The sequence below is a fragment of the Polychytrium aggregatum genome, assembly GCF_025602895.1.
Source record: "Polychytrium aggregatum strain JEL109 chromosome Unknown BJ171scaffold_29, whole genome shotgun sequence".
Taxonomy (NCBI): Eukaryota; Fungi; Chytridiomycota; class Chytridiomycetes; order Polychytriales; genus Polychytrium; species Polychytrium aggregatum.
In genome coordinates, this window is record NW_026516231.1 from 202,675 (window position 1) to 228,704 (window position 26,030).

Genomic DNA, 26,030 nt, shown 5'->3' on the forward strand with positions numbered 1-26,030 from the left:
GGACGACGAGAGATTTGTGCCGGCTTGCGGGAGAGTTCGGCGCGGCGTTTGTGCGAGGATGAGCGCTTTGTGCGCGTATGAGTGCCGCCGAGCAGCTTGTGCGCAACAGCGCGCAGCCGCACCAGATTTGCGGTTCGCCGATGGCTGTGGGGAATGTTCAGACGGGGCGCAAGGGCCGGGTATTGCTGAACTGCAGGGGAACTGCTGGGGACTGCGGTGGCACCGCGCGGGCTGCACGGTTGGCAAATGGAGGATTGTGCGGGCACGCCGAGAAATACAGCGTTTCCAAAATGAAATGCGACACCCCGTTTGAACCATGACAGTTGTTTTTTCTGTGAACTGAATACACCCACCCACTTATCGCATTCATGGCCAAACACAGCACCCTCGATTTCCGCATCACTGCACTGCGACCGGTGGTCTTCACTCGGAGGGTGTCCCATTTCCCCCTGAGTAAAGCGTAACCAGGCAGAGCGTGCCCACCGGCACCGACAAGCCGATGCAACCACCGCTCTCTGCGCCGGCCTTGTGCTCGATGTTCTTGTGGGCACTCGATCTCTTCCAGTCTATTCAGCCCGAGGCCGGGCCGCTGTGCATCCTTTGGCAATCACACGCACTCCCCGAGCGATCGATGGCCGCGGACCACCCTTGCTTCACCCTCCCCTGTCCGCCCACTCGCTCCAGTATGTGTCTCCTGTCGAGGTCGGAGGTGCCGTTCCGGTCTCAGCGACAAGCAAGCTGGACTGCCCGGCCCTCCAGATGATCCTTGTCTTCTTCGGAGCGAGGAAGCGACTCCCATCTCAGGAGCTGGCGGCCTGGCAGACATCGAGACCCGCGGTCAGTGGCGTGCGCTTGCGGCAGCAGACTCGGTGGTCGACGCATGTGCAGCAGGGATGTTCAGTGAAACACAACCCACCATTCTGATCCATTCGGTCCTCCGAGTGGACGCCTTCCGCCTGATTCGACACAAAGAAGTGAGCAACACAAAAGCTCACACACTGCCCAGCTCCTCGCATGGCAATTCATCATCCAGTGCGAGTCCATCATAACCGGAACCGTCGGCATTAACACAGCGCACCCGTCGAAGCAGCGGGTGCACAAGTGTGCCGCCCGTCCGCGAGCTGGCTTACATGAAACATCCAAAAATGTCCTGGACACGGAGAATGGGCCTGTGTTAGCGGTGCCGTCTGTGATCGACCGCACATGCTGTTGGCCGCATCCGTCAAGCGAGTGGCTCGCCTCAAGCACCGAGCGACAGAACATACCATTGTTGCATGCCTCCAGGCACTTTTCGCAGGGCTGGGTGACATGATAGCCCACGACATTCCCGCAGCCCAGACATGCCGCGTCTCTTATCCTACAGCTGTATATCATCGCATCGAGTCCAGCCATCAGAAAGCGCCGCGGTGCATCGATCGATGCCACCAATCAGTCCCACCACCGCCTCGGGCTGTCCAACAGTGGCCTGGAGCGCTCCGCCAGATCATTCACACAGCGCCACAGCCAGCATCGGAATACATTACAGGCAATTTCGAGTCGTATAGTCCAGATGGATCAGTTGCACGCCTCGAGGAGGCGTGTCTGTTGAAAACAACTCGACCTTGGTGTTGCCCAACAAAATGGCCTTCATCCCACGCTTGCACATCAGCGTCGCGCAGTGGTTGCAGTAGAGCTTGCACACTGCTTTCTCGCGAAACTGCGGGTGTATGGCCGGATTGACTGCCACGCGACGGAAGGGAATATGGGTATGCAGACCGGTGGCTCTCGTGGTTGTGGCCGGTCGTGGTGTCTCGGCAGGGTGCTGGCTCAGATCATCCGTAGGGATCGCCGTGCCCCGGGCCAGCCAGTATGCCCGTCGTTCAGGGGTGTTGCTGAGACTGGTGCGGGTTGTCGGCTCGGGCATGGGAGTGGGCTCATCCAACCGCACCTCGGAGGTGTTGAGGGCTCTCCAGCCCGAAGCGGTTGCTCCAGCGACCGAGGTCGAAGTCAACACCTGGGACAGAGCCGTTGAAAGGGCATTGCGGGCAGCGTTCGGCTCGGGAATTGCATTGACGGTCCCGCGGCTGGAGCCCTCACCACCAAGACGGCCACCACCGGAGCGCTCTTCGTGGCCGAGTTGGGGGTTCGTCCCTTGCGGGCTGGCCGAGTCGGATGCTGTCGACGCTTGTCCTTGTGTTAGCGTTTGCCGACCCTCAGAGGACACTGAGACGGTCGGCCCTGGAGGAAGTGCGGGGCACCGAGAGGGAATGAGGAAACATTGTGTGGATGAGACTCTGTCTTGGGAGCACGGCCATCACCTGTCAGGATATGCCGAAACCAGCACGAGTGATACTTTGATCCCAAAAGCAGGTGCATCCAGGCATCTGCCGTTCTCCCTATCGATAGCGCTGTTGGACCACCCTGGTCGACGACTACCCTGCCATAACATACACCCATTGGACTATTTCTCCGACGGCACCATCCACATCCATATCCACATCCACATCCACATCCATATCCATATCCACATCCACATCCACATCCATATCCACATCCACATCCACACATCCTCACACCCACCCGTCCAATTTGCCGCAACCACTCAACTCACCGCTCCCGACCCGGAGCCGCACAACGAGCCGGTGCATTGCTGTTCGCAACGCGTCCGACTCGTTGCTGCTGCGCTGAATCTGAACGCCAGTGCCATCGGTCGCCGCCGTTGCTCGGGTATCAGATCGCATCTCGATGACGTTTGTTGTGACGAGCTAATTGGCGGCTCTGTGGGTTGGCTGAATGTCGTCTAAGCAGGAAAATGGGCCGTCGTGCGTGCAAGGAGGAGCGCAAGGGGAGAGTATGCCCGGTCAGTTTCCTCTGTCGAAGTGGCAAGTGAGCGACTCGGCTCGACTGTGTATGGAGGAGGTCTCGGGCGAGGGTTGAGGTGGAAGCTTGAAGCTTGAAGCTTGAAGCTTGAAGCTCGACACAGACTTGGGTGTTGTCGCCTTTGAATCGCGGCGATTCACAATGCAGCTTCACTGTTATCGAGGCAGCAAGATGAGTGGTTCAGTCAGGGTCGGGGCGCTTGTCACTATGATGTGGAACATGCAATCTCAACAGCTCCGACTCTGAGGGGGGTGGAGAGCAGAATCGCGGGTTTTTCGATATGCGAAAGACTACCGACTCTCGTGGTGGCAACGGCCATATCGGCAGAGCCGGCGAAACGGTGCGGGGAGGGAGGCGTGTTGGACAATTGCAAGCAGAATGGGCAACGCGAATGGCAAGCGGCAATTTAGGAGCATTGTTCTCACGGGAGCTTACCAGATTATCGCGCGGATGGTATGCTGACGACGATGTTGGTGTCGATAGCAATCCAGACAGCGGATTTTGGAGGCCCGTCACGAAACGAAGCCGAGGATGGGGGTAGTCGAGCTGGGTTAGGTTGAGTCGAGCCGAGGAGCACAAAATGCACGAGCAATCGATCAACGCGAGGGACTGAGAGGAGCTCAAGGGGGGGAGGAGGATCGGAGTATTTTTCTTTCCCTGGTCTCGGACAGCCACTCTGTGTCCACCCAGCAGCAACAGGGGAGAAGAGAAGGAAATGGACTCGAGGCAAAGAAAGGCCGGCCGGTGCTTGATCAGTGGGAGAGGGCCACCATCGGTTGGCGCCGTTGCTTGGCTCGGAGGTTCCTGGCCCTGAACGGAAGCCCAATCTCTCTCTCCCGCTCACACTGCTTTGAGATAGAGGCCATGCAAGGAAGCAGGATATTTCACAACGAAGCGGGGCGCCCCGCACATGCTCATCATCATCCACGATAGCCAGGTGCTGTCCAGAAGACCGAATGCATTTTCTTTCTCACGACAATACTCCCCTCACACCAACACAACACAGGCTATGATTTCGTTCTGGGCGAGTTGTGGAGCCGTGACGTCAATGCCACACGCAACATGACTACCATCGATGGCAGCGACAGGGACGGCGGCCGTTCGCCCTTCACATCTCAAACAGTGATCGCTGATTGACAGTGGCCTACCAAGGCATCAAGTGCAGCACAGTCGATGATCAATGGTTGTGCGATGCAGCGTGCTTCTCACAAGTCTCCAGATCCCAACGCTGGGATTTCGACTGGTTTCAGCATCCCAAGCGACATTGTCCGTAGAGACGTGTGCTGCAGAGAATCGTCGTGATCAGGGAATGAGCTGTGTCGAGAGCAGTGTCGAGAGCAGTGGTCTGTCCTGAAGGATCCAGCGAATGACACCCGCAAACGACACCCGGCAAAAGCACGCTGCTTCGTTTCATCGTGTGAGCGCTGTATTCCGCGTGTCTCCGGGTCCAAGTGCGATCCCGCATTCGCTGTCAGCAGGCCCAGGAGCCTGAATCCCGCGCACGACTCTAGTAGATCTCGGCCATGATGAGGGCCACCAGGGCGGTCCAACCCGTGAATGGATGGGAGCGCTTGCCCTGGCCGTCGAGGGGAGAGTACTGCTCCCACACGAAGCCCTGCTCCTCGTATTTCTGATGGCAGGATCGTGACGGGGGACAGAGTGCAGTCGTTAGCGAGCAGATCAGGCGTGGTCATATGCCCCCCCCTTCTCGCTCGCATGTCGCCAGGAAGGCCGCACACCCGTTCCTACCTTGTAAACGTTCACGACGACGTTCTTGCGGAGGTGGTGGTAGATGGTCTCGGCCCGAGCCTTGTAGGGACCAGACGACTCTTTGAGGGACTTGCGGCATTCATAGCGGCCGGGGCAAAAGCGCAAAGGAAATGATGAGCGTCAGCTCGGCCGCACAACAAACTAGGCCATTCCGCGTGATTCTTAAGACGAGTCAAGCGCTGTATCGATGGTGTGGATTGGCCGGCGATCTCTCCTTTCTTGGTCGCCTGCCCCCTCCCGGATCGCTCTCGGTGCAGACATACATGCAGCCAGCCCAAGGTCAAGTAGTTGATGTTGATCCAGATCGGGCCGCGCCAGTAGTTCTCGCTGGTTCCAAAGAAGGGATCGCTCTTGGACAGAGACGCGATTCCAAACGGCGTCCAGAGTTCGTTGGGGTCCTCGATCAGGTCCAAGACGGCTCCGACGGTGTCCGAGTCGCCAGGAACGAGTCCCAGGATCGCGGGCATCAGACTGAGATAGCCCTTGTGGACCAAGTGAACCGAGTGGCCTGGAGGAGAGTATGCAAAATATGACAAACTCCATATGCGTGAGTTTAAACGTCCAGCTCTTCTCCTCGGAGCACACGGCCCAACCGGCGCAGTACCGTACCTTGCTCGTTGACGGAGAGATCGCAGTAGGACTGAGATTCGGGGTTCCAGTGCAACTCTGTCGGCCAGGCGCGGAGAGAAAGGATCAGCGACAAGGTCAGGAGCGACAGCGGACGGCGGGGACAGTTCACCAGTCGGATGCGCGAAGCGTTGCCAGCAACGTGGGCCTTGACGACAACCAACACAGGAAGCGCAGTGCTGACCTTGGATGCTCAGCTGGATGTTCTCGACGTCTTTGCGGAAACGGTCGGCATCCTCGTACTCGTCCAGCCGCTCGGCGACGGCCTGCAAGGTCTGAGCCATGCACCCGACCCACGAGATCAGATCAACGTGGAGCTCGCCAGAGTGAGGCGGCGATGCGCGGGGATAGTCATCGAGGCCCGACGTCAGCGTGTGCTGGTCGGTTCGCCCTCTCCACCGGTAGGCTTCGCCGCCGCGGTTGCTGCGTCCAAAGGAATTGCCCTCGCCCCACTGGGTGCGACGGAACCATTCGTACTGCTGCTTGAATTTGGGGTAAACCGCCACGAGATAGTCGACCATGCCATCTTGGTCCAGGAGCTTGCTGTGGGTCTGCCGGTACCAGCCATGGACGCTATCATCACCGGCATCTATCCACCAAGCGCGTACATCAGCCAGGGGCCATCAGAATCACAGATGCTCGAGGTAGCGGATGCGTGTCTCGCGCAGCCAGACCAACCAGAGAGGAGGCACGCTCAATGCCAACATGCAGCCCATCGGCCGACCCGACATAGTCACACTTCCCATCGCGGCAACAGCTTTACCCAAAATAGCTTGCACATCCAGGCCAGCGCGGCCGCTACTGAGATGCTGGAGTCGCTCGACGTGTTTCTTCAAGCTGAAGGCAAGGGTAGGGGGATTGGCGAAATGCGGATACTGGGTCTGGAACTCTTTAGGGACCTGGAGAGGGGCCATTCATCGTGGTCAGCTGGCGCAGGCAGCAATCCGTCTGCAGCAAAGAGGCACATTGAGCGTCCCAACATACCCGACTGCGAGCCTCGTCGCCAAGGATCTGCTCGCGCGCGACCCAGCCCTTGTCGTCGATCAGATCGGCCCAGTGCTGAATAACGTCCAAGCTTGGGTACACAAATAAGGACGAGTTGTTTGAGGAGCCATGCAATCAACGTCGCGGCGTCTCGCTAGCCAACCAAGGGCTCAACTGACATAGCTAAAGTCGGATGTGCTTCATATATCGTACCTCAAATCACTGTCCCAGGTGCCGATCAAGAGCTCATGGAATCCCTCGTCCCTACGAGGTCGCGTTTTGTGTTCGATTCAGAACCAGGTACGTTCTGCAGCAGCTTGACATGCAACCGGCGCTCCACCAATACATGTTCCACCAGTCATCAACTCCCACTCCATGACTCGAGCATTACCACAGGAAGCCTCGCGGGAAGAACGGTCGAGAGGGCACAGCGGTAAAGAGCGAGAAGGGACCCTCGAGCTGCGGGTTCGGCTTGATGGGCTCAATCTTTTCGCCACCAAAGTAGTCGTCATCATCATCGTCGGCTGTGTCCTCAACAAAGTCGTTGATCTCCTCGTCCTCTCGTCCTTCAAGAGCGCGGTCGACAATCGCAGTACCATGGAAGTATCTGGGATTGGAATCGAATACCACGTTCAGGCGGATTAGTGGAGTGGATGGATTAGTGGATGAATAGTTGGCATCCATTGGGTGCATTCTCTGCATCAGGCCGTGGCGGTCGTGCGTTGCCTGCGACCACATACCCCATGCCGCCGACCATGTTGCTAAGGAGGTGCTTGGCAAAGTCGATCTGGTCCGGAGCGAAACCCTTGTCTTTGAGGGCAAAGACGTGCTCGAATCGCTCGTCGAAGCGGGCAGAAGCCTGGCCCAGGGCAGTCGTCAAAGCCTTGCCGGACAGGTCACGGACTTGAGGGGTGTTGCATGCGTGACAGGAGCAAAGCGAAGCAGCAGAATTTCAGCCTGGCGGTCGCACGCAAATGGTCGGAGTAATCAACACATGTTTTCCGGAGCAGCCTTCCTGCGGCCCATCACGATTCTCACCCAGATCCACCGAGAGCTTGGAGTGAGGATGGGCCGACTGGGAGAGGAACACGACATCAAGCTGAAATGCAAGCAGGAGGAGGGGAATCATCGTCAGCACCGATGCTGGAACGCAGGCGTGTGGCGCACGGTGTTCGTCGACGGCTTTATGGTAGACATCGTCCGTTTCCGGGAAGAGACTCGAATCGCTCGTACCGTGAAGGGCGTCTTGAGAACACGCTCGATCACGGCAAAGTTGGGGTCGAGACTTCTTTCGCCAGAGAGCAGGAACAGGTTTTCGGGGGTGAAGCTGTTCTGGTTGGCCTGGTAGATATCCTGGGCTGTCTTCACGATGTTGCTTTGGACGATATCTTTTCAAGGAAAACGAGGCCGAGGACCATGAGGAACACAGCAAATCTGTGGCGACAGGGCTAGTGGCTCGCCAAAACCAAGCGCAAAACTCGCACCTTTGGCTCGCCACACCTGCTCGTGCGGAATCTGAGCAGAGTAGGTGAACATCTGTCGCAAATCGGGGAGGTTTGCGTTCCGAGGGAAGGCGCTGGGCGGGGGTTCGTTGCGCTCATCTGTGCATTAGCCGGGTCCAGCGATTCAATGTTGGAGACATGGCGACGTAGCATCGACAGAGGCCAATGAAGTAAGTCTTACAAGTCCAGAGTCGGTAACGAGGCGGACTCGAGACGGAACGAGCCGATTCACCGCACGCGGTATCGGAAGTGCTTCGTCAGGGTCGACAAACCCTGAACTGGACTGGACATACCGTCGACAACGACAAGGGCAAACTGGCCCAGCTCCTTGGTCTCGCCGCGGATGAAGGTCTGGTCGTCACTTTCCTGCGGTCGTGTGAATGTCAGCCAGGCGAGTCTGCGCGGCTCGCCAATGACCCTTATCGCATATCACCATTCCACGGACAAGTTGATCGGGCAGGGCAGAACCAACCAACCGCCAACCAAACTCATCGCTCTCAGTCACACTCACACTGTCGGCGAATTGGAGACGACCGTTGCCTTCGAGGCTGGCGTAGTAGTACACGGCGATGTGGGCATCTGGATGAACGAGGAGCGCCGTCAGTGCGGTTGGGTCCGAGGTAATCTGTGATCATGATCGTGATCGTGATGGCAATCGGGGCTGCAGGACCAACGGCTCTGGCTCGGGCACAATAGACCAGCCGATTCTCGGCCTAGAAGTGAGGCGCTTACCTTGGTCAGTCAGGCTGCTTCCGGAGATGCGGACGGCCCACTCACCGCCTGGGACAGAAGGACCGACAGGCGCCGAAAGGTCAGCGCATTTGATGATCGCAGCCACTGACCGTCGGCGAAGCAAGCGCCAGCATGGACAGCCACCGGGGACACGGCGAGTCCTGCAGAAGACGCACGGCTCCTACCGTGCTCTCCACCCGATGCCTTGAGAAACTCGGTCTTGATGAGGACATTGTTGCGGGTGTCGTGAACCTCCTGGGTACCAAATGATCGTCCGTCGTGCTTGAGCCAGCCGTAGCGCTTCATGTCGTCGCCTTGATCGCAGTTGTGGCGGATATCTAGCGCACACCGTGCATTTGCGTCCGCAAAGAGTGGTTGGGATCGTCAAACGAGGCAAACGGCGGGGATCGACGAGATCGGCGGGTTCCAGAGCACAGATGCGACGAACGAGTCCCACAGGATCCATATCCAGATCCGGTGCCCAGAAGGATGGCGATGCATCGCGACGCAGACAATGTCGCATATCGCCCGCAATTGGTGCTTCCATGCGACTGAGACATACTCTTCCAGCTCTCCAGATCCGAGACGCCATGCCACATCAGCCCTGTCAGCAGAGTGTCGGCCGAGCGGGTGCGAGTTCCGAAATAGAGCCCGGGCCGGTAAGTGCCCCAGAACAGGGAAGCATTGTGGGCGCTGAGCGAGGCGGCGGCGATGCCGACCGAGCAGCAGATTGTGAGCCCGATAAGCAAGAGGAGCCTGTGCATGTCTCTTGGGCAAGCAGGGCCAGAGGCGATCGGGGCAAGGGGGGCGATCAACGAAGCCAGCAGGCCACCGACGAGCTTATGATGGAGAGGAGGACGAGGGGCTGCTGGTGCACGCGGATTGGCTGGGCACAGCGCCACAGACATGCCAGCGAGAACGGCCCTCACTGACCTTCGCTGACCCTCACTGACCCTCGCTGTCTCTCCTGCTCGAGCTGTAGTGCATGAGCTGCAGTGCGGTAAAATAAGGTTGCATTTGGCCCGTATATATTTGTAGGTATGAAGCTCTGCCAGGATCATTATGAGCGGCGCAAAGGAAATAGGAGATCAACTCAGGGAAGGAAGCACGGAGGGGGTACTCCAGGGCGACTGGACGAGGTGGACTGGCGCTTAGCCGAGAACCTTGCGGATAGCGCCGCCAAAGTTGTTGTTGTTGTCAGCGTGGGCGGTGGACCAGAACATGACGCCAGCTGGGCGTTGGCAAGTGGACGGGCGCATATAAGGAAATCAAGGAGAAAAAGACAGTCAGTTCATGCCGCAAGGGATCCATGTGCAATATACCCGCGAGTCGGAAGAGCGACTCGAATGGGACGCAGAAACTGATTGACTGACGGACTGCGCTGGGCGCAAACAGCCACCTACCAAAGCGGGAGGAAACCGCCGAGTTGCCCTTGATCTCGCTGACGACCTGCGCGACCTGGTTGGGGGCGAGGTAGCCGGATCCAGCGACCGTCGAGGCGGGAAGACCCATGGCGATCTTGAAGCCCTTCTGCTGGGCAACTTGGTCCCACTGGGCGTAGTTGAAGCGAGCGTCGATGTTGGTGATGTCTCCGGCCTTGTAGTACTCGGCCTGGTTCCATCAAAAAGAGTGCGGTGGCGGCAGTGTTAACTGCGAACGATTCATGCAGAGATCACCACGATGGCGCAGAAAGTGATAGATAACAGAATGGCACTCACAGCACAGTAGTTCTGGTAGAACTGGGGGCTGATCCAGTCGAACTCTCCGCCGGCATTGTCGATGGCGATGTGCATCGAGGCGTCAGGGTAGAAGCACTGGGGAGCGGCGGTGAGATAGAACTGGCCCTTGGGAGCGAGGGCGCGGTAAGCCTTGGCAAAGGCGTCGTAGTTGTTGGGGAGGTTGTTTTCGACGTCAAGATCGAATCCGTTGAAGACAGCATCGCCAAAGGGTCGGGTGGGGTCGTTGACATTGCCGTTCAGGAAGGTGTTCCAGAGGCGGTTGGCAAAGTCAGTGGCCTCGCCGGCAGATCCCAGGCTGGACTGGCCGCCGTTGGCACCACCAGCAGAGAGCAGGACGGCAATGCCCTGGGACTGGCAGTACTTGATGCCGCTGGCAGTCTCGGCGAAGGGATGGTCGATGTGGACCTGCAGGGGAGCATTGTGGCCGTAGACGTCCAGGAAGGCTGCATCAACACTGGCAGTCAGTATGCAAATCACGTCGATGGGAAGCGGGCATTACACAGGCGCAGACCAAGATCGATGGGTGTGCTCATGCAGATGTTCATGCAGATGGTCATGCAGATGTTCATGCAGATGTTCATGCAGATGGTCATGCAGATGTTCATGCAGATGTTCATGGGCGTAGAATACATACAGACAACAATGACGTCGTAGGAGCCCTCGGCACAAGTATCATGGAGGTTCTTCTCACCGTAGCTACCGCTGCAAGCAGATCGAGCGGGGCAGGTGTCAGTACGATCGCGACAGGCTATTGGACAACCCATAACTCGAGCATCGATGGGGCGCTCAACCAACTGACGCGGCCGGATGGAGCGATGTCTTACTTGGCACCCCAGTAACCGATGACAAGCTTGCCCATGCGGCTGGAGAGATCGATGGGCTTGTAGGGGCCAGAGGGCGACGGAGGGGAGACGGTGGCCGAAGGGGAGGGGGCGGGCTTAGAGGTGGTCGCGACGGTGGTGGTGGCCTTGGAGGTGGCCTTGGAGGTGGCGGGCTTGGTGGTGGCGGTAGTAGTAGTGGTAGTAGTGGTGGTGGTGGTCTTGGTTTTCTTGGTCTTGGTGCTCTTGGTCTTGGTGCTCTTGGTCTTGGTGCTCTTGGCCTTGGTGCTCTTGGCCTTGGTGGTGGTGCTCTTGTGCTTGTTGGCGCGGGCCTCGAGAACCTGACCGGATCGGCACGTTCAGATGCATGTCTTGGTGAGCGTTTGCTCCAGCGTCGGCCAGAGACGATGCTGTCCAAGTGAGACAGCCACGAGACAGCTCCGGATGTTGCAACCTTCCCCACAGCGAGCCTCCCAGAACCTACCACAGGTCTGTTGACGCAGATAACCTGGAACTCGGCCTGGTAGCAGACCTGGCCCGAGGGGCACTCGCGGACAGCGTCGCAAGAAGTGTAGACGGGCGAGTGGCCGGTCTCCTGGCAGACCTCTCGGCAGGCCGGGGCAGCCAGGACCGCGGGCACGACGGCAGCGGCGGCGAGCGACAGGAGGGCGGAAGTCTTGAGGAGCATGTCTGCGGGGCAAGGACCAGCTTTCGGCAGGCGAGAGAGGGGAAGAGGAATGGGCGGGTCGGCTGAGGGGCGGATGTCAGCGGCCGGCTTTATACAGGCGCTGTGCCTTGCGGGGACACCTTTCTTTTTGCGCTCCATGGCCGCCTTGCTCTGCCTGGGTTGCCTTGGCCTCGATGCCCAAGATCGGCGCTGGTGCAGCCCGGGCGGCCTTGCTGCTCGGTGCTTCCCCTGAGGGTGCGCGCGGACGAGTGGTACAGCAAAGGATCGTGTGCGACCCAGCCCCACCTTGTGCGATGTCGTCTTGGAGGGCGTGGGCTGCGCTCTGTCTTGTGCGGGGTGTGCGGCTGCCAGTGGATGATTCTGCATGCTCCCGGGGCTCTCCCAGGGCTCTCCAAGGACGCTCATGCGACAGCATACGACCTGGCTGGCTGTGCGTGCTGGAGGGTGGGCCGCGACGCACACGGCGACAGCGATGCGCCATCCAGCCATGACGGACAGAATACTCGGCCGTGGTGCATTCGGCGCCATTGCTATTGCCACCGCCATTGCTATTGCCATTGCCATCCGATGTGCTGCAGCCGAGGACGGTCTCGTTTTCTCTAAAGAGTTGTATTGGCCAGGAACCAAAGTGAGCCAACGGGCATGACCTGCTCCGAGAGGGCACAAAGTCGGCCGCTCTGCGCCAGAGGACCGGCGTGAATCAACGCAGATGCCGGGCTCAGTTCTTCTTCTCGGGCGGCATGGGAATGTTGTCGAACTCGTCGCTTCGGACCTTGTTCATGGAATACAGGACTGCGCGACGAGAACGAATGTCCGTGTCGACGGCGACAGAGCCATTGATGTAACCGTAAGAGTCCGTGTCAAACCAACGCAGAGCCCATCGCTCTCGCCGACATCCAGCTCACGATCGCGCCAGGACAGCGAGCCTGCAGGACCCACTCCTCTCCTTCTCCTTCCCGCATCCATGTCTTCTCTGCGCGCCACGTACATGTGGCCAATGCAAAGGCAACAAGAGCCCCGCCAATCTTGATGTTGTTGTTGCGACGGATCGGGTTGATGCGGCCGGCGGATGGTGCGGCAGGCGGCGGCGGTCTCATGGCTGCGATTGTGCTTTCGTGCTAGATTCACATTCGGGCGATGCAGAAGCGGTGATGAGAATGTGCACAAAGGCGGCTGCATGATATCGATCGCTGCTTCCGTTGCTTGGGATGGATGGTTGGTTGGATGGATGGATGGATGGATGGATGGATGGATGGATGGACGGCCGCTTCGAAGACGACTACCGTGGGTGCAGATATCCACAGCGCCGAACATGCAGCCAGTCGCTCCGACACCAGACATGCTGCCAGTCGGCCCAGTATCGACGGCCTGCACTCTCGCAGGCGCTTGCGTATAACTTACATGGTTGGTGGTCGAGATCGGGCCTGGGTTGCAATGTGCGGTGCGCAGGACAGCCGTTTTTCTTTTGCACCCGCCAGCCAATGACAGCGCGCGCTGTCACTCTGCCTCATTGCACGTGAGGCCACGGGTTGGTATGCGGGGGCGGATGTCGCTGTCGCACACGCCTTGGCCTCCGCCCACAAAACGTAATCCATAGCCCCCCCCTAAAGCACACACCCTTTGTGTCGTCAGCTGTCTTTATTGGCGGCATAGTGATAGACCTTGACACATCCGTCTGTTGTCGATAATGGACAGATGCAGACCACCAATGTCAGTGCTCTCCCTTGGCGCTCAGACGGACAACCCATCGACATCGATCAAGCCGTGGAGCTTGGATTCGAAAACTGCATCTCCATTGACCCGCTGTGGTCTGCTTACCGTCCGCGCAAGAAAACAAAAGAGGCCGCGTTGGATGGAAGATGACATCTCGGACTTCGAGCTCTGTGCAAAGACAAGGCAGCGGCATCAGTGGCAAGTCCTCCCAAACCAAGCCAGCAGCATGCTCTTGTCTGCAACTACCTTCGTGCCCTCGCAATATCGCGCTCACATTGCCTGTCTGCATGTGGTAGATAAAGATCCGTCCGTCGCAGGTTGGGGCAGCCACGTATTTTTGGTTGCATGTCACCTTGGTCAGCCACGAGTTGGATACATAGCTGCATTGTCAGCAGAAGATAGGTCAGCCGTTAGGAGCTGCGGGACCGCAAAGGCAAATCATCCCGCCGACAATAGTGCTGCCGCGACTGGCCCGACTCTGGTGGTGGAGACTGTAGGCTTACTCGTCATCCTGGAACGACTTGACCTCCCGGATCTCAAACTGGCCGCCGAGTCGATTGGGATATATGAGCTTGTATATCTTGACCTTGTTGGGTATCGTGCCTGTGTCGATCGCCAATGTCCGTGAGCAAGCCGCAACAGGACGACGGCTGTCGCAGCCAACACATGCCTAACAACAAGAATCGCGCAGCCATCGCCATCGCCGTCATGCTTACTTTGCTGCTGCTCATCTTCCACGACTTCAACTCCGCGAGTCACAAAATATCCAAACATGGGCGAAGTGTAGTCGGCCCCTTTCCTCGAATCCAGCACTTGGTCCCACGTCGGCGGCGTTTCGAAGGCTGTCGGCGAGATGAACTTTGCGCAATCACAGTAGCAAGAGTACAGGCCATCGAAGCTCTGTAAAAGCTGTGGCCCCAGACCAGGTGACAAGCGATTCAAGTTTGGAGCGAAAATCACAAATGAAGCACCGAGATTCAACGATGCATGTCAGCACGAGGCAGTCATGCACCGGGAATTCGCGTTCCCAGAAAGCATTGCCAGCGCTAACCGTCGCGGTCACGGTCGATCACCCCGGTGCGGCCCGGTCAAGAGCGTCGTACCTGAGCTTCACCAAAGTCAAACAGTCGGACACCCGCATCACATGCGGCCAGAAAATACCGGTTTCCAGTGTGCGGCAGAAACGTTATTGTGAAGGCCATGCAAGTGATGCCGTCCTCCATTCTCTTCCGCGCGAGTAGCCTGCTGTTCCATCGACATGTAAATGGTATGGCCACGTCCGAGGTGTCGAGGGGGTATGCGCAGTGGCAAGCAGCGTCGGTGTGAGAACGAGAAAAGTATCATAGTCCTGATGTCGCGGTCCTGGCATCCGGATTGATGGTGCGCTGGCGCCAACCGCAGTCGGTACTCTGCCCAATTCGTTACAGCCCTTACCTCCAGTCCGATGCGATTTTCCACCGGATAATATATCCGTCCTGACTCGATGAAATGCAGTAGGAGTCCCCCATGTACTCCAGGTATTTGACTGACAGGATCTCTTCCTCGTGCCCTTCGTATTTGGCAATGACCTTGCCCGTGAGCACGTCAAAGACCTGGGGAGAACAGCGTCGTTAGTCTCATCGGCAGCGCCAAGCATATACACTGGGCCTTCACGCCACCCCTGGACACCTCTGTGCGGCTCGACGATCCGTTCTAGTGACGAGCAGTATTGCTGGAATGTGGAATCATCTTGATCACTTTTGATTTTGCACAGGCCACCGGTTGAATGGCTGTTTCCTGTGTATGTGTTCGATTGTTCCCAATTTCCGAAGGGCTCATTCAACACAGACACCCACCTTGAGCGGACACGGCAGAATGTGGTTGTCGTCATCCAGGGCAGACCAGCGCTTCCTATCCTTGAGCCTCCCTCCGACCACAATGCGCTTCATGTCCAGCGAGAAACGACCGACATAATACTCCTCAATGTTGGGCTCCTGAATACGAGCGGGAAACAGGAACGAACCACAACATACCGCAGAGGCAGGGGCGGAGTTACCCGACTGGATTAGTGCTGCCTCATCTGTAGCGTGCGATATGGCCGCCGAGGCAAGTTCCAGTCCGTGTACGTGATGCATCCAAATCAGGCTCTCACATCTGCATCTCTCAGGAATTGGATCTCTTGAAAAGTATCGAGGTCCCAGATCCGCACGCAACCGTTGTTGCAAAAGGTGGCAAGCATGGAATGATCCGGTGACAGCACCATGCTTGTGATCGGTGCTGTTGGATGGAGCCATGTCAATGACGATGAATGTCTGGGCAGCTCAGCGGGTCCTCTGCTGGGCTCGGATGCACCACGGAGGTATTCTGGCGCGCCATTCGAACATACCTGTGTCGCGGATATTGGCATCGTCTCTCAGGGCGAGGGGCTCACCCGCGTTGATGACAGTGATCGGCCCAGGCTCGGTCAGGTCGGCGACAGCGTTGTGGTAGTTATCAGGATACTTTGCAGACAGCATGGACATGGCGACTGAATCGAAAGGTGAGTGCTGGTCAGAGGAACGATGAAGGTCAGCAGAGACAAAAATAGGAGCTAATCGCACAGCACCGGTCTGGACCGATGCCATCGTGAGCGCCTGCACCTCATAAGCGGAGAGCCCAGTGCCGGGGCAAAGCGACAGAGGGATACTCACGACATGAGTCTTCTTGCGGGTCGCTCTCGATGTCCGTGCTTTGGGTTTTGTCTTCTCGGCAGCATCTAAGGGCTTCTCGGCTTTGGAGCAACAACATTCACAGTACCAAAGGTCAGAAATCGGGCAGCCGCAAACCAGACGCTGTTGAACGGCCATGTTTCGCCTGCAATGAGGGATCGCTGGGCAGGTTCCAGCAGTCCATTTTGCCGACATCCACACGAATGCCCACCATATTCCTTTTTCTTTGAACTCTTGGCGACTTTTGGCGGCTTCTGGGTGGGCTTGACGGGCTCGGGAATCGGCGGGGGCGTCGATCGGGGCTCGATCTTGATCGGCACCAGGCCGGCAGAGTGATCTGCATCGATGCTCTCGACGTCGATCTCCTCGTCTTCGTCATCCCCAGGCATAGGCAGCGCAATGATCCGAACAGGATAGGTTTGGACGGCTCTATCGACCATCAGGGGTTTGAACGGGTATGGGTTGGCCGAGCGGTGCAATGTCGGCACGAATGTCGTGGAGGTGTCTATCGAGGTGTTCTCTTGGAGCCGATCCGCGGCTGTGGATGACGGTGTCGCTGCCGGTGATGTCACTTGAACCGGCGCAAGCAAGGCCGTCGGCATGCTGGACGGCGACACTGGAGACTGGGCTTGGGCGCCATAGCGTTGGTTGCCGATGCCGCTGGACGGGATTTGATCGGATTCAAGAGACGGATGGACGGTTGCTGGCGACGCCGTGGGGATGGATGCCGGGGTACTGGACGGCTGTGGGCAGAGGGGAGGCGTCGGCTGGTCGGATGCAAAGGAGGCCGAGGTCAACGGGGTCATATGCATATCATCTGCTGAGGCGAGCTGGTCCGAGGCGGTCCGGGCGATGGACTGGGGAGATCAGGGCGGCGATGATGCAGGAAAGACGACGGACGGTGCTGCGCTCGCGAGCGCGGCGATGCAGATGGTGTCGGCGCTGGAGTCGATACCAATGTTGACACCGGTGTCGATACCGGTGTCGATACCGGTGTTGATACTTGTGTTGATACTTGTGTCGATGCCAATGCTGTGATCCATGGCCATTGATATCTTGTCCATGCTGTGATCCATGGCCATTGATACCTCGATCGCTGACGACCCACGTGAAACACATGTCGTCGGTGCAGTTCCCGCGATCCCCAAACCCCCAAACGACTGCGATCTCTCACCCTGCCCGCATTTGTCATCGCCGTCATGGGCGCAGGGTCGAGTATATCAAGCAGCCCCGGCCCTCTCTTCCTCGATCCCATATTCCCCAGACAGCACTGCTCGCCATGACCAACCTGGAATTCGTATGTCTCCATCCAGCATCCTCCTTCGTGGCTCTGTCGGTGTCGTGTGCTCGGAGATTGCCAATACTCACCCGGGCTGCTCATGGTCCCTCCATTTGCAATAGGCTATCGTCGACGCATTCGTTCCCAAGAAGGACCTTCGGTTTGCCGGCAACCCTGCTGCCGTCGTCCGCTTCCCTCAGGCTCAGGCCGGATTCCCCAGCGACTCTGCCCTCGCCGCGATTGCCGTGTGGGTTTGCTGCAGCCGAGACTCCCACCAACGCACCTCTGGATCGATCATGCAGCCGCAGCATGTATCTGCGCCGGCCACCATGATCCAAGCGTAGCGGCGACGGCTGACCCCGGCTGTGTTCTGTCCACAGCGAATTCAACGCACCGGCCACCTGTTTCCTGCTACCCCACCCCGAGTCCACGGCCAATGTCCCGAGCTACCATATCCGCTATGTCAGCCCCCACTACGAGATCCCACTCTGTGGACATGGCACCCTGGCCACATCCCATTTGCTCTTCTCGGAGCTGCCGGCGAGCGTCCATACCATCAGGCTGGTGACCCGGAGCGGCCAGATCGTGACCAGCCGTCGGCTCGGGGACCAGATCGAGTTCGAGTTTCCCCTCTTCCCGGTCCATGACCTTGCCGACCTCAAGCAGCAGGAGCACTCCACGTCGGTGCTGCAGAAGGCCATCCCGGGATTCACTGCTGCCGACATTGCGTCTCTGAAAACGGCCAACGGCACTGATCTGCTCGTCGAGCTCAAGGACTCGGTCGATCTTGAGGCGCTCAAGGTCGAGACTTCGCTACTGGTGAGCGCAAATCATGGCCACGGACGCTCTGGACCCATTGTGCAGCCAGCGGACCCTCGTGCAGTTTGCGTTTGTCGATTGCGATGCTCACATCGTCTTCATCCATCAGGAGAACCTTGGCTTCAAGCGGCTCACCCTGACCAGCGCCCGCCCGTCGCCTGCCCTCCCGGTCGCCGATTTCCAATCCCGAGTCTTCTACAGCACCGGAGAGGATCCGGTCTGCGGCGTGGCACACTCGCCCCTCGGTGTCTACTGGCAGACCCGACTCTCCAAGTCCGAGTTGGTTGCTTACCAGTCCTCTGGCCGACAGGGTCGTTTGGATGTGATCGTCGATGCAGCCCACTCGCGCATTTTCCTGAAGGGATACGGCGCCACCGTCATGACCGGCACTCTCTCTGGGGCTGCCCTGGCCTCGATCCTGTAATGGCATTTGCCCAGAGGAACGGGCTCCTCCTTTGACAGCGGCTATTCACTCTGATCCAATCCCAGAGCCCTTCGTGCAGTGTAGCTCGGCCAAGTGTTCGTCGCTGCAAAGCTGTTCATTCGAGCAATACACCACAGTTGCCGAGATGAGAGGCGCTTGCGTCCGACTACCCAAGCCTGGACAGCAATCGACCCGCTACTGTAAATCCTTGTGCCGATGTCAGATCACATAGACTCGCAGATCGTTGAAGAGGCCGTCCAGATTCATGCCGCCAAACACCAGGATGCCGCTGGGCACGGCATCCATCGGGATCAGCTGCAGGCCAGTATCGCTCGCTCTGCCGATCGACCCTCCCGCAGGCGACCAATAGCAGGCAGCATGGTCCAAGCGTCTCGATGACCCCTCGGACGGCTCGCGAGACCACGCTTCGGTCTCTGGTTGATGGATTGGATGTGGTGCGGAAGACTGGTCAGGGGACGCTTCGAGCAAGTAGCCCGCTCTGGTCCCGATGGCTGCTCATGCGATGCGGTGGCATGATACGACTCCATCCAACGGAGCTGCAGATACAGCCTCGCTAAACGCACCTGTGTCGAACGAGTAGATATCGCCGAGAACCATTGGATCATGGTGTCTGTTCATGCCGCCGATGACGTAGATGCGGCGACCGACGAGTGTGGCCGAGTGAGCCGATCGAGCCAGAGGCCAAGTCCCTGTGACATCGGGTGCAATGGCTCTCCAAGTCCTTCGCCCTGTTCGACAACCGAACATATAAAGACGACAATCGTATCAAATGACCGCCCTTGTATGCCCGTGACGGCAATGATGGTTCAATGAACCGTCATCTCTACACTGTCATCTCCGCACCGTCATCTCCACACAGTCATCTCCACATAGGCTCGATCTGCCTTACCGACATCAAACGCCCAAAGATCGCCAAAGCTAACGTCGCCATTTAGCCCTCCAAAGATGTAGATCGAGCTGCCACAGGCGATCACGGAGTGCCCCTGTCTTGGTAGTGGTCGTGGCCCGACCCCAGGGTTCGTCAACCGGACCCAAAGGAGGCTTTCTGGCGGGTGGAGGACGAATGACGCAAAACCAGACTCATCAATGTTGGAAACAGCAGCTGGAAAGATCTCTCCAGCTCGCTCGGAAGTGGGCAGTACCTACCGACATCCAGACAATACATTTCAGCGTCATCGACGGCCGCGGATCCGGACTGGCCTCCTCCGAAAACATAGATCCTGGACGAGTCTGAATGGGAAGCAATTGCACCCATGGAGTGCAGGGTCCGGGGTCTCGGGGCTGTCCCGCGAGCTTCAAGGAGCGACCAGGAGAACGATTCTTCGCAGAACGTTGAGACAGAGGCTAATTAGTCAGAGTGTCGAGCATGCCGATCCTTCACAAGACCCTTGCAATCGAGAAGGAAACGTGTACAACCAAATGTCTCAAAGGAGGAACTCACCAAAGTTGAATGCCCACAGATCATTGAGAACCTGCTCGCCGTCCGACCCACCAAAGACAAGCAACGTCGGGATCCCACGCCGATGCACCAAGCAAGCTGCATGCTCATATCGCGGCGGCGGCTTCGAGAGTAGTTGCGGTGGCCGGATCCATCGCTTGGTGGCTGGTTGCCAAGTCGAGTCGAAAATGAGGTCGAATTGGTGGTTGATGGAGAGGAGCGAGGTACGCCCCGTGAGAAACGGAACAGCGAGTCGAACACTCAACCCGATATATCCGCCAGGTTCCCGGATCTATCTCTGGGCAACGACAGTGACCGGCTGGCTTACCGAGCTCAAAAAGAACCAAGTCGTTTTGCGGGCCTTCTTCGTGACTTGCTCCCCCGAAGAGTGCCGCGACGCCCTTCTCCGGGACAAGTGTCAGCGAATGGCCAGCCCTTGGCGATGGCAGGAACGTCGTATCGACAAGCGCCTCGGAAACGTCAAACCAGGCCATTCGATCGACTTGGCTGGTAATGAAGCCGGGGGGGGGGAGAGATCTATCTGCTGCCCTCCTGCAGACGACGAGGAGGGCTGTTGCTCGCTTGGCTCGCCGCCAAGGGACTGGAGGTCGGCAATACCCGCCAACCCCAGTCTCGAAGCGCTGGGCGCGCATTCGATGGCGGCGAGCCACGAACGACGGGTCATCGCCGAGGCAAGGTTCATGTCGCCCGACCGCAGTGCCTGCACATGCATGCGCACTCGAGTCATTCTACAACCGCTGATGGAGATTTGATTGCGACGACGATCCACCGTGCAAATGGATGTATGGAACCACGTATGCTGCTCTCAACAAACGGCCGTTTGTTGAGAGTAGTGTGCGATAAGGGATGCGGGTGGCCGGCTTGAGGCTCGGGTCTGAGATCCAACATCACATCGGCAGCAATCCCATCCAGATACTGTCCAAGAAAGGCGGTGGATGATCAAGTCCAAAAACAAAAGAGAAACAACAGCAGTAGAAGAATGCACAGGTTTCAAAGTACAAGATGATTTACAACTCGACAATCAGGGAATCGTGCCAGCCCCGGCAGCTCTTCAGCCTACGCTTCTCCAGGATTCCACAAATCGGTCTGTGGGAAGTACAGTCCGCGACTTCTTTGCCCGTCCTCCTGGGCGGCTGTGGCTATTCCGAGACATCCGAGTGCTTTGAGAGCGAGAGGGGATCGAATCCCTCGGCCAGCGGATCGAATACTGTCGGTCCAACGGCTGGCTCTGCGTCGGTCCGTGTCGGTAGCTTTGGCTGTGGCTCGACAGCGGCCGCCACAGATACTCGTGTTGTTGAGGGAGGCCGGTCCGATCTGGTGGTCGTCGTTGTCGTCGTCGTCGTCGTTGTTGTTGTTGTTGCCGTCGTTGTCGAGGTGGCAGCAGGAAGAGGAGAGGTATGCCAGGCGCTGCAAGACCAGAACCGCCGTCAGAGAATGCCGCAAGTGTCAGGGGTCGCAGCGTAGCATCGGCGGTCCTCAGGCTTCGTCAAGAGCGGTCCTCCCACATACCCAAAGCCGTCGGCGTTGCTGCGGCCATCGCCCCAGACGTTTTCTTCAGCCGGAGGCGGGACCGATGCGACAAACCGGTATCCGGTCGAAGGCCCGGCCGGCGTCAGGTCGTGGAACTGGCCGAAAGCTCGTCGGCCGGGGCGGAACGTCGGGAACTTGGGTGGGGATGGTGTGATGGGTGCTTCCGGCAGCTGCTCTGGAGCCGCTTCGCTGTCGGCCGACGGCGGGTTCATGTCGATGAGGACCTCTGTCGCTGCCGATGGCGCAGGCTGAGGCCGGGTTGCAGATAGGAGGGGAGGAAGGACCAGGAGCAATAGGCAGGGTCAGTGCTCATCGTGACAGCGACGGCGGGATGGCGGCGCAGGAACATCCAGAGTATCGATACATGGCCCTGGCGTCGGCCTGCCTGAGCCAGGGATAGCCGATATAGCGGCTTCCGTCCTCGTAGCGCCGCCAAGGCTGTCTGCAGCGGCCAATACGTACTTGCGACGAGGTCATTCGGCTGATGTCCTCTCTGGTCAGCAGCTCGGCGTCCTGGTCATGGTCCCGCAGGAATTCGTCGACATCGTCGTGATCGTAATCACCATCCTCGTAGTCATGGTCGGCCTCCAGCGGCACCGGCCGATAGCCAGCAGGACCGGCACCTCGGGCGTGGCGAGCCTTTCTGGACCGGAAGAGCGTTGCAATTTGGTCCCAGACCGATCCGCTGCCGTGGCCCCCGCTGGCTGCAGAGCGGAACGACGAGGGCTCGTCGAGAAGAGACTCGAACTCGAGATCGCCGTCGTCGTCGAGATCGGCATAGTCCAAGTTGCGTGGATTGGAGAGCGAGCAGCACAGAGCACCCATGATGCGAGCGTCCGAGGCGACGAGCGGCGAGTGGCGATCAGGGTCAACCAGGGCGGCGGCCGACAGCCGAGGGCCGGCTGGGCTTGGCGAGGGCGCTGCGGCACATCCCTGTTTTCGAATCGACAGGTCGACTGTCGATCCGGTCTGGATTGCCCTGGCATATCCGAGCGCACAGGCCCGAGCACTGGGGTAATGTGGATGCTGTGTGGCTGAGTTGGTCACAGTCCGTCGAATATTCATGGTACACTTTATTCAGAAAAAAACGGGACAATATAGCCGTTTCCATGAACAGGTAGTATGTGCTGTGCTTGCGTCAAGCAAAGCCACAAGAAATAAAACAGATCACTTTGGCAGCCTCCGAGTGAAGTCCGCCGGTCGCTCTCCGATCTCCACAATCGACCTGCACACTATGATCATGTTGCGCGCCGCATTGACGTCGCGATTCCACACTGTCCGGCAGCTGGGATTCTTGCAGCTCCTGACAAAGTGGGAATTCGCAACACTGGGCGCATCGAGTCCTTCCAACCGAACTGGCTCCAGGCACTTGGAGCACACCTGCGAGGTGTTGAACTCGTTCGTCGAGGCCACCTTGACGCTTCCATGATGGTGATTGGGACGGCGTCGGTGGTGCTCGAATTGCTCAAAGTACCGAGCAAATCGCTGCCTCCGAGGGCTGGATGCATAGCCCTTGCCCTGTCGCCATGACGCATTGCCAAAGGCGATCACCACATCCTTCTCCCTCGGGGCGTGCTTCAGGACGGCCTTGCACATCCTGTCGACGGCCACTTGGCGCCTCTTGTGGCCCGTGAAGCGATGGTGACGGGCCTTCTTGCCAAGGTGGAAGTCGAGCTGCACTCGCAGCTCCGGTCGCAGGACATGGGTGAGATGGACCTTGAAAGCCTCCGAGGACGACACCTTGGGCGAGGGGGTGGTCGACATCCAGGTCTCGATGCCGAGTCGATACTTCATGGTGTTGTGCCACTTGGTGTTGGACGTATGGCCACACATGTGCTGGTAGTGGCCATTGGAGAATGAGACCACCTCGTCTTGGTGGCCCGGTGCTTGGATGACCGCCGTGAAGATGGAGCCGACTCCAGGATCGATGCCAATCCAAGTGGACTTGTCGGGGTCTGGGTCTCCGATGTGGGCCTGGATACGCTGCTCGGCAGTCGGAGGAGGCTCGGAGGTCTCGGTGTGATCGGTTCGAGGCAGAAACTTGACGAGACCGATGGTGCATCCAATGCCATCGGTGCTGATCTCGTAGTTGAACAGCTTCTTGTCCACGTCTCGCTCTTGGAAGAGGGAACTACGCAGCTTGAAGCAACTGCGCCAGAGACGATCCTAGTTGTTGACACCGTCCTCACCTTCTTCCTTGAGCTTGTCCCTGGTGAGTCCAAGGTGCTTCTTTGGACCCAGGAGCTCCCAGAGTGCGACGGTGTCGATCTTGACATACTTGGCCTTGGCTGTGCACAGAGGGACCATCGTGCACACGGACGGAGGAGTGTCGAGAGCGAGCTGCTTGAGGGCCCAGTTGATCCTGGCGGCCAGCTTGTTGATCTTGGACTTGGTGGTGCCGAGCTCAGACTTGGCCGTGGTGAACCTCTTGTCGTCGGAGGGAATGCCTTGGGTAGTGAGCTCGTCCAGCTTGGCCTGGCGCTGCAGCTCGGTGACTCGGAGGGCGGGCATGTCACAGTCGATCCACTTGTGGACATCGTCGACCATCTTGTCCCGGGCGAGGATTCCCACATGGTGTGAGAGGCGATGGAGGGCCCGGAAGCGGTCCTGGTCGTTGCTGTACCGAAACTCGTCCAGGACGTGGCCAAAGTCTGGATAGAGGAACTCGAGATCGGCCTTGGGTGGAGTCTGCCCTGGTTTCTCGAAGAGCTCAAGACAGGCCTCGATGGCTTCGTGCTTGTGCTTGTTGGCTGGGAAGACGGTAGCGCAGAAGCGGCGAAGGAGTCGCCAGTATGCCAGGTCGAGGTGGGTGGTGCAGTTGGTGGCATAGGCATTGACAGCGAGTGTGAGAAGCTGACTGTGAGCACCATCAGGCAGACGAGGGGCCGGAGGCAGGTCTGCGTGCCGAGTGGTCTGGTAGTCGCGAAAGGAAGCGACCAGATGCTCGTTGTATTTCTCGTTGTCCCCGGTCGGCGAGAGGGCATCGGCCTCGACAATCGTGAAGCATTGGCGGATGAAAGCAGGGGTGGCCTTGGAGATGACGGGGACGGGAAGATCCTGCTCGATGCACCGGAGGATGTGCAGGTTGAGCAGCCTGGATGCCTCGAACTGGATCTGGGTCATGGCCTCGACGGTGGCCTGGATCTTGTCGCGGAGAGCGGGATTGAGACAACAGCCATCCATCGTCTGCTTGAAGCAGCTGAACTGAGGGGCAGATGACCTTCCATCCACGAGTGGGACGACAGAACTCTTGAAGGGGTGATATTCGGGACATTTGCTGGTGTTGCAACGTTCGTGATCGGTGCCATCGCACTGGCGACATCGCTTGCCAGTACTCGAGGAAGTAGATGGACCAGGCTCGGTGGGATCGACATCCATTGGATCTGCAGAAGCAGTGGTGGTGAGCGACGGAGCAACAGACGACCAAGCATGCGTGGGGTCAGAATACGAACCAGAGACAGGCTCCGACTGTGACTTGGCTTTCTTGGGCCTGGGTGGCCGAGGCTGGCCATCACCGGCACCCTTACGCTTCGGAGGCATGGGGGCAGAGGATGCTGGATGCCTGCCAGTGGTACTGGTCAGAGGAGAGACTTTTTTATCGTACAATAGCGCGATGATCAGATCAAGGCGAGATGAGGGAAGAAAGCAGCAGGACGAAGGTGTGGCATTTATACCCGAGAGCAGGAACCCGACTGCGCGGGCTGGTTGGGGAAGTGACCTGTTCAAAAATCGCCGAGAGGTTCAAGCCAGGGATGTGAACGTGAGAATGGCGGCGTGATTGGGGACTAAACCCCAAATCGGTGGGGACTCAACCCCAAAGAAGTTCTCGATGGGATTGAAGTCGGGCGAGGCAGGTGGGGTGAAGATCACTGACCATCCTCGGCGCTCGATGCAGTCCAGGACAGCCATTGTCTTGTGCATGCTGACATTGTCCATCACAACCACAGAGTCGTCTGGGAAGCTCGCTCGCTCAAAGAACTCGACCATCGAGTGTGTCTTGAATGATGTGGGGATGTACATGCGATGCAGCACACCAGAGTGGTTGATGGCAAATGCAGCCGAGACAGACTTGTGTTTCATGTGATTGCGCTGGCGAAGCGGAGCACCCTTCGGCGAGTACCCGTAGAGAGGGAAAATGGATCTCCTGATCCCTGTCTCATCGACAAAAACGAGCCGTCGTGGGTCGATGGAGCGGACCTGGTCCCTGAACTGTGCCACTCGCTCATCCAGTCGCTTGGACTTGTAGAGGTGTGTTGCCCTCTTGTGTGAGAGACCTGCTCGCTGTATGGCAGTGTGGCAGAGTGAGAGTGATACTTTCCTCTGGAGGATGGACTCGAGCTTGCATCGCAACACAGGACCAGTCTGGAACGGGTCCTGTT

General features: G+C 58.4%; 8 protein-coding genes across 8 annotated transcripts; 1 reads left to right on the forward strand and 7 right to left on the reverse strand.

The window, feature by feature from the left end:
• Positions 1 to 645: 645 nt before the first annotated feature.
• On the reverse strand, positions 646 to 2,212 carry BJ171DRAFT_444197 (FAM72 protein-domain-containing protein). Its single transcript, XM_053108137.1, has 5 exons — positions 1,524 to 2,212; positions 1,266 to 1,363; positions 1,131 to 1,150; positions 917 to 956; positions 646 to 815 (listed from the first exon to the last, which is right to left on the reverse strand). The coding sequence occupies exons 1-5, from the start codon at positions 1,901 to 1,903 to the stop codon at positions 724 to 726; spliced, it is 630 nt and encodes a 209-aa protein (XP_052964756.1). The 5' UTR covers positions 1,904 to 2,212; the 3' UTR covers positions 646 to 723.
• Positions 2,213 to 4,263: 2,051 nt separating this feature from the next.
• BJ171DRAFT_512892 (glycoside hydrolase) lies at positions 4,264 to 9,304 on the reverse strand. The gene is made up of 18 exons (XM_053111703.1): positions 9,037 to 9,304; positions 8,660 to 8,812; positions 8,475 to 8,522; positions 8,254 to 8,321; positions 8,036 to 8,108; positions 7,725 to 7,841; positions 7,474 to 7,628; positions 7,279 to 7,339; positions 6,981 to 7,143; positions 6,632 to 6,847; positions 6,454 to 6,504; positions 6,241 to 6,331; positions 6,020 to 6,155; positions 5,441 to 5,845; positions 5,239 to 5,295; positions 4,893 to 5,137; positions 4,609 to 4,698; positions 4,264 to 4,489 (listed from the first exon to the last, which is right to left on the reverse strand). The coding sequence occupies exons 1-18, from the start codon at positions 9,236 to 9,238 to the stop codon at positions 4,367 to 4,369; spliced, it is 2,454 nt and encodes an 817-aa protein (XP_052964757.1). The 5' UTR covers positions 9,239 to 9,304; the 3' UTR covers positions 4,264 to 4,366.
• Positions 9,305 to 9,480: 176 nt separating this feature from the next.
• BJ171DRAFT_569463 (glycoside hydrolase superfamily) lies at positions 9,481 to 11,793 on the reverse strand. The gene is made up of 6 exons (XM_053113571.1): positions 11,516 to 11,793; positions 11,038 to 11,372; positions 10,848 to 10,915; positions 10,193 to 10,656; positions 9,878 to 10,085; positions 9,481 to 9,705 (listed from the first exon to the last, which is right to left on the reverse strand). Exons 1-6 carry the CDS (start codon positions 11,717 to 11,719, stop codon positions 9,626 to 9,628), a joined length of 1,359 nt encoding a protein of 452 aa, XP_052964758.1. The 5' UTR covers positions 11,720 to 11,793; the 3' UTR covers positions 9,481 to 9,625.
• A 446-nt stretch (positions 11,794 to 12,239) lies between these two features.
• Positions 12,240 to 13,141, reverse strand: BJ171DRAFT_600691 (uncharacterized protein). Its single transcript, XM_053115034.1, has 3 exons — positions 13,121 to 13,141; positions 12,708 to 12,837; positions 12,240 to 12,511 (listed from the first exon to the last, which is right to left on the reverse strand). Exons 2-3 carry the CDS (start codon positions 12,814 to 12,816, stop codon positions 12,438 to 12,440), a joined length of 183 nt encoding a protein of 60 aa, XP_052964759.1. The 5' UTR covers positions 12,817 to 12,837; positions 13,121 to 13,141; the 3' UTR covers positions 12,240 to 12,437.
• Positions 13,142 to 13,338: 197 nt separating this feature from the next.
• On the reverse strand, positions 13,339 to 17,156 carry BJ171DRAFT_512899 (WD40-repeat-containing domain protein). The gene is made up of 12 exons (XM_053111704.1): positions 16,331 to 17,156; positions 16,102 to 16,181; positions 15,798 to 15,957; positions 15,564 to 15,688; positions 15,268 to 15,405; positions 14,867 to 15,024; positions 14,536 to 14,677; positions 14,149 to 14,341; positions 13,936 to 14,035; positions 13,679 to 13,812; positions 13,538 to 13,600; positions 13,339 to 13,394 (listed from the first exon to the last, which is right to left on the reverse strand). The coding sequence occupies exons 1-12, from the start codon at positions 16,929 to 16,931 to the stop codon at positions 13,348 to 13,350; spliced, it is 1,941 nt and encodes a 646-aa protein (XP_052964760.1). The 5' UTR covers positions 16,932 to 17,156; the 3' UTR covers positions 13,339 to 13,347.
• Positions 17,157 to 17,305: 149 nt separating this feature from the next.
• On the forward strand, positions 17,306 to 18,788 carry BJ171DRAFT_512905 (uncharacterized protein). Its single transcript, XM_053111705.1, has 4 exons — positions 17,306 to 17,416; positions 17,521 to 17,645; positions 17,779 to 18,217; positions 18,327 to 18,788. Exons 1-4 carry the CDS (start codon positions 17,399 to 17,401, stop codon positions 18,639 to 18,641), a joined length of 897 nt encoding a protein of 298 aa, XP_052964761.1. The 5' UTR covers positions 17,306 to 17,398; the 3' UTR covers positions 18,642 to 18,788.
• Positions 18,789 to 20,780, reverse strand: BJ171DRAFT_600694 (uncharacterized protein). Its single transcript, XM_053115035.1, has 6 exons — positions 20,429 to 20,780; positions 20,104 to 20,265; positions 19,809 to 19,982; positions 19,552 to 19,707; positions 19,226 to 19,390; positions 18,789 to 19,075 (listed from the first exon to the last, which is right to left on the reverse strand). Exons 1-6 carry the CDS (start codon positions 20,751 to 20,753, stop codon positions 18,861 to 18,863), a joined length of 1,197 nt encoding a protein of 398 aa, XP_052964762.1. The 5' UTR covers positions 20,754 to 20,780; the 3' UTR covers positions 18,789 to 18,860.
• A 145-nt stretch (positions 20,781 to 20,925) lies between these two features.
• Positions 20,926 to 22,529, reverse strand: BJ171DRAFT_569466 (uncharacterized protein). Its single transcript, XM_053113572.1, has 3 exons — positions 22,114 to 22,529; positions 21,631 to 21,899; positions 20,926 to 21,528 (listed from the first exon to the last, which is right to left on the reverse strand). Exons 1-3 carry the CDS (start codon positions 22,474 to 22,476, stop codon positions 21,261 to 21,263), a joined length of 900 nt encoding a protein of 299 aa, XP_052964763.1. The 5' UTR covers positions 22,477 to 22,529; the 3' UTR covers positions 20,926 to 21,260.
• Between the last annotated feature and the right edge of the window lie 3,501 nt (positions 22,530 to 26,030).

Coding starts and splice junctions, on each gene's coding strand:
- BJ171DRAFT_444197 (XM_053108137.1), bottom strand. CDS start 1,903: ATGCCCGAGCCGACAACCCGCACCAGTCTCAGCAACACCCCTGAACGA. Junction 1,364..1,523: donor TATACGACTCGAAATTGCCT/GTAATGTATTCC, acceptor GATGATATACAG/CTGTAGGATAAGAGACGCGG. Junction 1,151..1,265: donor CCTGGAGGCATGCAACAATG/GTATGTTCTGTC, acceptor CTCCGTGTCCAG/GACATTTTTGGATGTTTCAT.
- BJ171DRAFT_512892 (XM_053111703.1), bottom strand. CDS start 9,238: ATGCACAGGCTCCTCTTGCTTATCGGGCTCACAATCTGCTGCTCGGTC. Junction 8,813..9,036: donor GGATCTGGAGAGCTGGAAGA/GTATGTCTCAGT, acceptor GGTGTGCGCTAG/ATATCCGCCACAACTGCGAT. Junction 7,144..7,278: donor CAAGCTCTCGGTGGATCTGG/GTGAGAATCGTG, acceptor ACACCCCTCAAG/TCCGTGACCTGTCCGGCAAG.
- BJ171DRAFT_569463 (XM_053113571.1), bottom strand. CDS start 11,719: ATGCTCCTCAAGACTTCCGCCCTCCTGTCGCTCGCCGCCGCTGCCGTC. Junction 11,373..11,515: donor TCTGCGTCAACAGACCTGTG/GTAGGTTCTGGG, acceptor CGATCCGGTCAG/GTTCTCGAGGCCCGCGCCAA. Junction 9,706..9,877: donor GGCGGTTTCCTCCCGCTTTG/GTAGGTGGCTGT, acceptor GCCAACGCCCAG/CTGGCGTCATGTTCTGGTCC.
- BJ171DRAFT_600691 (XM_053115034.1), bottom strand. CDS start 12,816: ATGAGACCGCCGCCGCCTGCCGCACCATCCGCCGGCCGCATCAACCCG. Junction 12,512..12,707: donor TGCCTTTGCATTGGCCACAT/GTACGTGGCGCG, acceptor CTCGTCGCGCAG/TCCTGTATTCCATGAACAAG.
- BJ171DRAFT_512899 (XM_053111704.1), bottom strand. CDS start 16,931: ATGCATATGACCCCGTTGACCTCGGCCTCCTTTGCATCCGACCAGCCG. Junction 15,689..15,797: donor TGCCAATATCCGCGACACAG/GTATGTTCGAAT, acceptor TCCATCCAACAG/CACCGATCACAAGCATGGTG. Junction 14,036..14,148: donor GGAAGATGAGCAGCAGCAAA/GTAAGCATGACG, acceptor CGATCGACACAG/GCACGATACCCAACAAGGTC.
- BJ171DRAFT_512905 (XM_053111705.1), top strand. Junction 17,646..17,778: donor GCCCTCGCCGCGATTGCCGT/GTGGGTTTGCTG, acceptor TTCTGTCCACAG/CGAATTCAACGCACCGGCCA. Junction 18,218..18,326: donor AGGTCGAGACTTCGCTACTG/GTGAGCGCAAAT, acceptor TTCATCCATCAG/GAGAACCTTGGCTTCAAGCG.
- BJ171DRAFT_600694 (XM_053115035.1), bottom strand. CDS start 20,753: ATGCGCGCCCAGCGCTTCGAGACTGGGGTTGGCGGGTATTGCCGACCT. Junction 20,266..20,428: donor CTTGGTTCTTTTTGAGCTCG/GTAAGCCAGCCG, acceptor CTTGGCAACCAG/CCACCAAGCGATGGATCCGG. Junction 19,391..19,551: donor TCTTTGGGCGTTTGATGTCG/GTAAGGCAGATC, acceptor GTTGTCGAACAG/GGCGAAGGACTTGGAGAGCC.
- BJ171DRAFT_569466 (XM_053113572.1), bottom strand. CDS start 22,476: ATGGGTGCTCTGTGCTGCTCGCTCTCCAATCCACGCAACTTGGACTAT. Junction 21,900..22,113: donor GCCGAATGACCTCGTCGCAA/GTACGTATTGGC, acceptor ACCCGGCCTCAG/CCTGCGCCATCGGCAGCGAC. Junction 21,529..21,630: donor AGCAACGCCGACGGCTTTGG/GTATGTGGGAGG, acceptor CTGGTCTTGCAG/CGCCTGGCATACCTCTCCTC.